The sequence below is a fragment of the Aphis gossypii genome, chromosome X, assembly GCF_020184175.1.
Source record: "Aphis gossypii isolate Hap1 chromosome X, ASM2018417v2, whole genome shotgun sequence".
Lineage (NCBI taxonomy): Eukaryota > Metazoa > Arthropoda > Insecta > Hemiptera > Aphididae > Aphis > Aphis gossypii.
The window spans coordinates 57,357,025-57,368,419 of NC_065533.1; the positions used below are offsets into that span (position 1 = coordinate 57,357,025).

The 11,395-nt window shown below is 24.6% G+C and overlaps 1 protein-coding gene across 6 annotated transcripts; it reads left to right on the forward strand.

Annotated features, from left to right (window-relative positions):
- The first annotated feature begins 1,098 nt into the window (after window positions 1-1,098).
- LOC114127779 (putative serine protease K12H4.7) lies at window positions 1,099-10,488 on the forward strand. Of its 6 annotated transcripts, none has more exons than XM_050206823.1 (11): window positions 2,804-2,914; window positions 3,277-3,318; window positions 4,689-4,897; window positions 5,002-5,183; window positions 6,061-6,296; window positions 7,803-7,938; window positions 8,014-8,200; window positions 9,084-9,213; window positions 9,395-9,527; window positions 9,963-10,132; window positions 10,257-10,488. In XM_050206823.1, exons 3-11 carry the CDS (start codon window positions 4,706-4,708, stop codon window positions 10,400-10,402), a joined length of 1,512 nt encoding a protein of 503 aa, XP_050062780.1. In that variant the 5' UTR covers window positions 2,804-2,914; window positions 3,277-3,318; window positions 4,689-4,705; the 3' UTR covers window positions 10,403-10,488. The 6 variants fall into 6 exon arrangements, with proteins under 6 accessions (XP_050062785.1, XP_050062780.1, XP_050062783.1 ...); XM_050206826.1 differs by having other exon boundaries at window positions 2,822-2,920; XM_050206828.1 differs by lacking the exons at window positions 2,804-2,914; window positions 3,277-3,318 and adding an exon at window positions 1,099-1,114.
- The last annotated feature ends 907 nt before the right edge of the window (window positions 10,489-11,395 follow it).

Consider the following 11,395-nt stretch of genomic DNA (forward strand, 5'->3'; position numbering starts at 1 on the left):
TTAAAAAAATTTGTAATTATAGTAGTCCGCGGTTATTTCTTCTCCGTATAGGCTGCCAATTGCCGATCCCTGCTGTACAGTATACGCGTGCCGTTTAGTGCCAACAATTTTATAACTCACTTCTACTGGCCTGGCTATTATTGTTATTATTATTAAGTATTAAGTGTAAATAACGTACATTATTATTAATCGTTTATGAACTAGGTAACGAAAAAATCACGAGGACGATAAAGAAATTAGAAATCAACTAAATTTGGTTTCCACAATTTTCACAAAATGTGTATTTTTACACTTCGTTTTTTAATTATAACAAAATAAGAAATTGAGAATGGAAATTATTTTTATTGACTAATAAAATAAGAGGCTTATTGTTTACAAAATATATCTCAAATATAAAATCTAAAACGACTGCTCTGTATTACGTGTACTTTTTACGACTTTATACAACTAAACAACTTTATTGTTTTATGAACTAATAATAATTGTTATTAAAACTGTTATGGGCATTATTTTGTTTAAATATCTACAAATAGTTATAATAATAAATATTCAATATATTATATTCGTTGTTGGTTAGTTAGTAGGTGCCTATAAAATATTTAAATATTAATTATTATGACGAACGTATAAGAGATTAAATCATTCGCATATAGATAATATCTAATCAACATTTTTCAAAGTTAACCCAAACATTTTATTTTTGATTTAAATATATTGAAAATACGTATACGGATTTATTTACATTTGGTATACGTAGTATAGTAATAAATAAAGGGTTATATAATCTGTATTCTGTAAGTATTTTTTTATGACATTTTATCGTTTTTAGTAACAACAACTATGTAGGAATAGGTGATGGCGAAAAAAATGTAATAAACAATTAAGTGGTTAATTTGGCACCTACCTACTTATATTCGATAAGTACACAAATAGATTTCGCAAAAAACTTATCATCTATCTGATTAACTATACCTACTGACTATAATACGTCTATACTTGTATAAAACCATAAGGATTTTATTTCATTCGTCGACCTCAAGTTGTAACTTTAGAACCACTTATTGTGTTTTGTTTGGAATTATGAATTCAAGATTGTGACCTATGTATAAGTAAGGTATATTATGCAAGATGCAGTTCACCCTTTTTGTCGTGTTTAAATTAAATATAGGTATAGATACTAGACATGCCTTTGGCGATAAATAATATTACAGTTAGGCTGCAACCTGGCCGTATTATTTACTCATAATATGTATATATTAATTATAAAATAAAAATACTGATAAATTATTTAAGTGGTAATGTAGGTTAATATTTAAATCAAATTTCAGTAATTAATAAACTTCTAGCTATGTACGTACTATATTTATTATATAAGAACAATAAAAACTATGTTACGGTTTACACGTTTAGATATAGGTATACTTATCAAAGTTTATGTTTATTTTATTCTCTGAATGTAGATAGGTACGTTATAATAATATGTACTTACTTATTGTTATTACACTGAATATTAATTAGGTACGTCACTATTATAGGTAGCGATAGTACCTACTTACATTATCTTAAGCCGCATTCTGACGACTATACTTGGCCAATATTTGGTGCCGATGGTTACTTGCCATGCCGTCGGATCGGCATACTTGTACAATTATTTGTCACTGGTGCCGTTCCCGAGGATTGTCGGTAAATGTGACATAAGTCAAAGGAACGGCCAATATTACTCGTATTACTTGTCAAATACGCCAGTCGTGTGAACACCGTAATTGTGCATTGGTTAAATGTACAGTTATATTGGCGTATTTGGCAAGTACATCAGTCGAATGCGGCTTTATGGAGGTGAAATTAAATACTTTAAAATGCGATTTTTACGTTATAGGTACCTATACATCAAATATGTATTTAATAAAGGTACTTACTTATTTTATGAAGCAATCAACTATTTTAGAATATAAAAGTCAAATTCTTGAATAATATTGTTTAAAATTTTACTTGGGTACATTTTTAAATTCATTATTTTCATATATAGACTATAGTGTACCTATACTTACAGTCTTTAATATTATACTTACATTGCCTAGATAGGTGCATGATTGAATGAAAAATTAAAAAAACTTATAATAACTAAGGCTGGTATTGAAAACTAAGAAAATACACTTTTAAAAAATGTACTGATTGTCCAATATTTAAAAACAATGCGCTTATAAAATTCACTAAGAACTAAAATTACAATAAAAATAATACGTAGTTATGTGTAAGTGTAGAAAATCTTTATAATTTGAGTAAGTTATAATAAGCATTGTGTAATGTACATAATACTATGATAATAATATATTATTTCAATTATTTAATATAAGAATTTGGTGATATATTAATTTAATCGATTTGGTGGTGCTAAATTTGGTTTGTTTGTGTCTTCAGTCTTGTGATACTATAGATAGACCTAAGCTATAATAATAATTTATAACGTATGATATAATTGAACTCAACTTAATTTGAATCAATGTATATTTTATTTACTCGCATATTTCAATTAATTAAGTAGGTAGGTACTTATTTTAGGCATAATTTATTAATAGGTACCTGTTTACAATAAACTTTTAAATGAGCAAATAAATACAAGTTGGTAATAAAAATGATACTATAAAATTTAAACTATAAAGCATTTAAAAAAATAGAAATAACTAATAAACATCATAAATATTACTAGGACTCAATTTATGACTTTATAAGATAAGTAATAAGCATTATTTAGATAATATAAAACTAATAAACTCATAAATACGAAGTATGTGAATAAGATAGAACACGATAGAGTATATTTTGTAGTATTGTGTGATCCATTCGATATTGTATTTATAGATTTGAATGTTTATAAGTTTTTCAGAAAAAAGTCAATATTGTGTTTGAAAAAAGTGTGCGTGTAAATATTTTCCTATTTTTATTGCATTTCTCATTTCTCATTTTTTATCAATATTATACATGGAGATTTGAAAAATTAATTTTTCAAAGGATAATGTATTAATGTGTATTTAATTTCTTCGTATAGAAGCATTTATATGTTTGGTGTTTCTTTTGAAAAAATTTTCTAAATTTATAATCCACAAAGAAAAAAAAATATCAAAAAAATTCTTATCGCATAGATAAAATGTCGTTTTTTACTAATTTATTTTGAAAACAAATAATAGTACCTACCTACTTATAAACTACAACACTGAATACAATTATAATTTATCTAAAAATATACCTAATGATTTTTAATTTTTATACCTATTGCAGAGCACAAGTGTCTAACGATAAGATAGACAAACTCATTAAGAAGTAGGTATTTGCTTATTTAATTAGTTGATAAATATAATATATAACCTAATTATTTAGTATGAATTAAATAATCAAGAGGGGAAATAAAGAGTTTATATTTTAATTTTATTAACGGTTATATACTTGTATAATATCTACCCGTTTAACTGTATCATATACATACCTATATATTTATTTTATTTAGTATACGTGTTTACAAAATCTATATACATTTTTACAAGTAAAGTAGTACATTTTTTAATTTTAAAATTAAATTATTTTTGTATATAATATTTAGTGAGGTATTTTAAGTGTTTTTAAAAAACTCTTCGGTCGTATACAAATTACATGAAATTTATCAGGTTTATAAACTTTATTTTATTAAATTTATTATATAAATATATATATAATATATATAATATGGTCTACAAACCTACCTGTTATACTAATTTGGTGTTATTATTATAAAATTAATTATATAGTTAAAAATATTTTGGTAAAAAATAAAATATGTTAATACAGAAAAATAATTACCATTTATTAAAATATAATTTTTCTAACTTGTATTTTGAAGTTTAAAAATATTTCTACTTTATATAATAGATAATTCATGTAAAAAGTATTAAATTTTAAATCTATTGATTATTTTTTCCTACTATACTTCACTAAAATATTTGTCTAAGTAAAAATATAATTAAGTAAGACCAAGTAAAATTATATGCCTGAATAATTTTAAGGAAATTGTCAGATTCTTTAATAGTAACTGTATGACTTATTTGCTGTTTAGTTAAACCTATTACCTGTATAAAAATATAAGATAATAATCAACCAATATATTAGTCAATTAGAAATAAGTTCGCTTAATAAATTTAAACTCGAATTAGATGATAAACTTAAAATAAAAACACTTTTAATTTTAAAATATATTTCATTATCAACATTTACGAGTACCTACATAAGTTTAAATTTATTATACTGAAATATTGAATACATCAGGTACTTCACTGTCTTGATTTCATAAGTTGTATTATAAAATCAATAGTAATATTTATTTAAATTTATAATATAATTGTTGATACAAATGACATTTATATAATATTTATATTATGAATGTATATTTATACATTTATACATTACACTAATTAGATGTTCTAAGTTAAGTAGGTAGATATACCTATTCTAAAATTTGATAATTTAATTACACAAAAACATTTTACCAGCTAATGCGTAGTTGTTAATTATCTACCTAGCTACCTAGCTTATTAAAAAAAATTACAAAAATAAAATATAATCATAATTTTAATTTAGGTACAATAATTATTAATTATTTTACACATATAAACATATTATCATATTAGTATACTATTACATATTTTTTTTTTTTTTTTTAGATATTTTTAATTGAAAAATGAAATCGATATTTTGTGTATTGTGGTTTTTTGTGTGGGCGAATTCACCAGCCAACAGTATAAAAAACATTCTTATTGGTTTAGGAGAACCAAATGAGCCAAAATTATTAAAAACAGTGGATGCTGAAGACGAATGGTTTATACAGAAGTTAGACCATTTTAACCATACTGACAAAAGAACATGGAAACAGGTAAGTAGGCATACTATGAAATATAAATCTATTACGAATTCATCATCATTCGTCAGAATAGTTATAAATCGTATATAAAGATAATTTTGATACATTATGCATAGAGGTATCAAGTGAATTCGGACTATTATGAAAATGATGGACCAGTGTTTTTAATGATTGGAGGAGAGGGACAAATTTCAGCTAAGTGGATGCGCAGTGGATCCTGGATTGACTATGCTAAAGAATTTAATGCTTTTTGTTTCCAATTGGAACATCGGTATTATGGCGAAAGTCACCCCACCGAGTAAGAATTTAAAGAATTATAATAAAATAAAAATCAATGAATTTGAACGGTAATATTCGTTTACCTATAATATCTTCAATGAATATTTTATTATATATTATTTATACACAGATATAGTATAGACTATATAAATTAACGCCGATGTATCATAAAGCCATTTGAATAAGTTTGTGGTATAAAAATAATGTAAATAAAATTACGTAATGTATAGATACCGACTGTATAGATTGTATAGTAAATAATAATATTATATCAAAAAATTATAAGTCCTATAAAAACGCCCTCAATGTTTGTTGAATGAGGTACAAGTGAACAACAAAATAATCAATATTATAATTTTTCGTTTGAATATCTAATTTTGTGTTTTGAACATTTGGACTTAAAATTTTTATAAAGTATAATGTATCTAGTATCTTTATTATGTATTATTGATATTTTAGGTCGACGTAAGAATAATTTATGAATAAGTCTCAATTATAAAATTTAAACTAAATTATTTGCTAATTATCATGTTTTATAGATTATGAATTAAAAATTTTAGGAATTTGATATATTATTTTTTAATAGGTATTTAGAATTTTTATTTTAAATTAAAATTTAAAATTCAAGATTCTCTACAGATAACAAAAAAAAAACACACTAACATACTACAAAACCAACATTTTCATTGCTTCATTTAGAATACCTTTAGGTATTTAGCGGATTTCTAAAAAAGTGTAAAATTTGTATTAATAAAATTGAAAATATCATACCTAACCCTTTTTTTGTGCTTACTTATATTTTAATAACAGTTTTCTGTACATTTTATTTATTTATTTTTACCATTAATATTTGATTATTTGTATTATGTTTTCATATATAAACATACATCTTTCAGAGATTTAAGTACTAGCAATTTAGTGTACTTGAACACTGAACAAGCATTAGCTGATTTGGCAGAATTTATTGTTAATATCAAAACTAAATACAATATACCGTCTACAGCTAAATGGGTAGCATTTGGAGGATCTTACCCTGGATCTTTAGCGGCATGGTTAAGAATGAAATACCCACATCTCATACACATGGCAGTTTCTTCTAGTGGGCCTTTGTTGGCAAAAATTGATTTTAAAGGTATTTATATTAAAAATCTATTCAACAATTCAGTAAATTATAGTGATTTTTGAATAATAATCATTGAAAAATACCGTTATGTATATTATATTATATAATTTATATATTTGAAAATAATATAGTAAAAATAACAGTTTATAAACACTGTATTATCTATTAGAATACGATAATAATTAGATACATCATAGTTATGTAGTTATAGGTGGCTGGAGGGTCCCGGAATTTCATGAAAGTTAAAAAAGACTTTCAACTTTTTGCGAAATAATAACCTGTATGATTTTTGCTGTAAAAGTCCAAAATATTTTATATCCGCAATATAATATAATACAATATATAGGTATAATCGTTTTATACGATGATGTTAAGACTCTTATATAGTTATATATCAGTATCCGTAATAGTTTTCGCTACATCCTAGAGCTTTTTTGTTCACGGTTTTTACTGTTTAATATTCCAGGCAAACACACATCATAATAATAGTATAATATTAGTTATATATACAGGTTTTTTTTTCGAGAGGAGTTGTGTCTATAATAAATATAAATAAAAACCATAAAACTTTGGTCTAAATCATTTTTATGAAGGGAAAAATTATTGAACCAAAATTTACCATGTTGTACGTTTGTAAGATAGAGACATTTCATAATAAGGGTGTAATTTCATCTTAAGAGTTCTTTTTAATTATTAAAATAGCAATTAACTGTTTTTTAAAAAAATATTATTTTCTTTTTTTTAAGTTTGTATTATGCTACCTATATTAATATTATATTATACATACAAGTACCTACTTATTCAAAGCTGCATTAAAGTATAAAACGTTGATTAATTTAATATTTCACTAAAATGGGCCACTAAATCATGGTTGAGGGACCATTAGCTCACTAATTCGGTTAATGTTTACAAATTGTTTATGAAACTCAGCATTAATAATTTAATTTTTTAATTAAGTTGTTAACAGCGTCATTATTTTTATTACAATTTAATACAATAATGGGACATACGTACCTAAAATATTTATAGTTAAGTACTTACTTTATAAACAAGCCAAATACATTAAAAATTATTTTGTTGTTTTTTGTTCATTTATTAAAATATTTATAATATTAAAAAAGTATAAATATGTATAGGCAATGCAAAATTTAAAAGATTGTTGTACAATTATATTGACTATCATTAATTAAATACAGGTTTACATTTATTACTTATACTAGCAGATACCTGATACAGTGTTACAAGTGTTAACTATTTAGGGACTTATAACATGATACTATTAAGTTTAGTTATTCATATATAAATAAACAAATTCAGGTAAATAAAAATGAAAGTCATAATTCAATATAATATATACTTAAAAATTACAACTTATGTACAAATGTACAATTAATATTTGTTAGTTCGTCGAATAAAATGAAAAATATCGTTTAATAATTTTACTTTCTTTGTATCATAAAGTAGTAATACCATTACACAACTCAACATAATCATATATTATTTTATTTTATGTAGAATATTTTATGGTAGTCAAAGATGCATTAGCATCATATAAACCAGAATGTGTGTCACAAATAAAAGAAGCAAATCAAATGATTAACTATTTGCTTAAAACCGATCATGGAGCAAAAATAGTTGAACAAAAATTCAAGTAATATAGAAGTTAACCGCAATAATATGACTTATATTCCATGTATAAATAATAAATGTTTTCAAAATGTTTTAGATTGTGTGATCCCTTAGACAGAAAAAACGATAAAGATGTATCATATTTGTTTGAAATTTTAGCTGATAATTTTGCAGAAATTGTACAATATAATAAAGACAACAGACATTATTCGAATCCTGATCGATCCTCAGTAACATTAGAAACTTTGTGTGATATAATGGTTAACAAATCAATACCAACTCCAGTAAGTTTATATATATAATATATATATATGTACTTTACACAAATTTGGATGCTGAACAGATTACAGAGCGATGAACGTAATGGCAACAATATGCGTTTTAAAAAAAAATTTTGATACATAAACCCCACCCCGTTATAAGAAAATGTATAACTATATATTTCGTGCAAATTAACAAAAACGCATGGGCATGACCATAACAAACGTGAACTGCTAACAGTGAATCTCAGACACTACTTATGAGTTATGACTGTTTTCAATGAAATTTATTTCTCTTTGAGATCCAAAGGGTTTTATAGTTTTTTATCTTCAATCCTCATGAAGTGGTTCATAGTCTTACACACAGACACACAGTCACTCACAAATTTCGTTATGGATTATGAAAATTGAAAATAATTTTTTTTTTTTATGTATATATAAATAGTTGCCATTTATTACAGATTAAATTAATACTATAATTTTAGAAATAAAACAACATTTTTTTGCTTATGTATTATGTAATATAATATAATTCGAGTCTCGCTTTACCTAAAAAGGGTTTTGATGTTACACATTAATAATTTAATATCGTTATATTTATAGTAAAAATGAATAATAATAATATTTTTATCTTCTTCAAATGACTAAAATGTTATATTGTATCCTAGATAAATTATTTATTGTACCTATATATTAAGATTATTGTATGGTACCAAACTCTGAAAAATTATACGTATATTAAATTATAAGAATACATTATTATATCTTAGTTATTATTCTTCAATCCGAGATGAGTTTTTATTTATTTGATACAAATTTAATAGATAAACATTTATTACATTATCTAATATCAATAATGGACTTTGGTTTCTAGCAATATTGTAATAATTTAATTGTATTGTTTTAGTTAGATAGATACGCAGCTGTTAACAATAAACTACTATCTTTACATAAAGCAGATTGCCAAGATAATATTTATTCCCAGTTGATTGATTTTTATGTAAATACATCCTGGAGTAGCGGTGCAGCAGGAGGCAGTTAGTATTTTTTAAGTATATTAAATTCAATTATGAAAGTTATGTACAAAACAATGTTTGAGAATTATCAACACGATAATGATATACATAATATTTTATTGTAAAAAGTAGTTAATATGGTATACAATATTACAATTTAATTTGCTCTTTATGTTTTTGTGATTAAAAAATGTTGTTATAGGTCGACAATGGACATATCAAACTTGTACAGAGTTTGGATTTTATCAAACATCCAGTCAAGATGATCATGTGTTTGGTCATAACTTTCCAGTAGACTTTTTCATTAATTTGTGCATGGACATTTTTGGAAAATCGTAAGTTGATGAAAACGATATATTAATTTCGGTATTATAGGCATATACCTAGTATATTACAGTATACTTATTAAATGTTGTAAAGCATATAATGAAATTTTAAATTATTATTATTTTTTTTTTTATAGTAGTGTTAACAATTTAAAAAAAAAGGTTTAATACTTTAATTTATTAACTATTAACATTTACCACCTAAAAAATGATATTCTTACTTAAAAGGTGTACTTTACCAAGAGGAGTAGATAATATATACCTATAAGAGATATGTCGATTTTACGACGATAATTTGTATACACACTGATTTAATTTATTAACCGACTGTATATAAGGTTAATTATAAATTTAGAATATATTAAAATATAAAAACTATGTGTAGTATTAGAAGTTAACAAGTTGCCTGAAAATATCATGATAAAGATAATATTTTCCGTTTAGATATAACTCGGAACTTTTGTCGGACGCGGCCGAAAGAACTAATACAATGTTTGGCGATTTAAACATAAGAGAAAGCCGAGTATTATTCGTACATGGTTCCGTTGACCCATGGCACGCATTGGGTATTACGCACGCAACAACAAAAAACAACGTGGTGATTTTTATTAATGGTAAAATTACATTAATATCATCACTTTTAGCTATTTTATTAATTATAACGTGTAGATAAAACTATAACTAAAACTATTTAGTAATGAGAACTATATTGATTGCGACTTGCATTTATTTCTACAGGGACAGCACATTGCGCAAATATGTATCCTGCTGCGTCGACAGATCTTCCGGAGTTAACGCAAGCTCGTACTACGATCAGAGCATATTTGAAAGAATGGTTGGCAGAAAGCGATTACGTCGATTCAGCCCAATACTCGTATACATAAAGCGCGATTCGTTTGTTTAATTTTAATATTATTTATATTTGTAGTTATAGCTATTGTTATAAATATATTGAAAAATGTAATGCTTACATGTTTGTATATTCAATTTTTTCACAGTCATATTTGTATAATGCCTATATTAAAGTTATACATAATCATGCTCGTGCAATTAATCATAAGCAACAATAAAATAAAAATGAGATTCACGATGGCGATACACTATATACCAGTAAAAAAATTCATAATCTATGAGTCGTCTATAATAATTCAATAAACGTAAAATTAAAGATGACGTATAGATTTGTCACATCCTCTAAGGGAGACGGTTCATTTCGTGTAAAGCGTATTGGCCGCTTCATGAAATGGAAAGCACTTTTTACACTTCGTGAAATACAGAAAAATGTGTGTATAATTTTTCATAAAATGGACACTATAAAATTCGTCTTGTACAATGTTTTCTATATCTACTTTATAAAATAAAAATTTTAAATGTTATCAAAAGAATGTGCTTGTTTTCACCGTCTTACAAACGCATAACATTTTAAATCTGTCAATAGAATCAATTTTATGTTACTACTAGTTTTATATTAGGGCCACATTGACTTAAAAGTTAAAAACACTTAAATGTAAAAATATGAGAGGTGGTAGACTCTCCTGATTTCATAGTTAACTCTCCCGGGTCAACATTATATGGACCAAAATTGTTCAAAATTCAAAGTTGTAATAAACTAAAAAAAAAAAAACAAGGAAAAAAAGTCATACAAAAAAATAAAGAAAAAGCTATAGCTCAAAAAATATTAGATTATTAAGACAAAAAAATAAATGCCATATAAGATTTTTTAAATCTCTATATGTTCCTACTATCAAAAAAATTAAATTTGAACATTTTTATTTTATCATAGGTTCCTACGTATATTTTGTATATTGGATTAATTTTTTTATTTTTATTAAATTAAATTAAATTAGTATTAGTACTGAAGCCTCGGGAGAGTTTAC

Coding starts and splice junctions, on each gene's coding strand:
- LOC114127779 (XM_050206828.1), top strand. CDS start 4,706: ATGAAATCGATATTTTGTGTATTGTGGTTTTTTGTGTGGGCGAATTCA. Junction 8,201..9,083: donor ACAAATCAATACCAACTCCA/GTAAGTTTATAT, acceptor GTATTGTTTTAG/TTAGATAGATACGCAGCTGT. Junction 9,214..9,394: donor TAGCGGTGCAGCAGGAGGCA/GTTAGTATTTTT, acceptor ATGTTGTTATAG/GTCGACAATGGACATATCAA.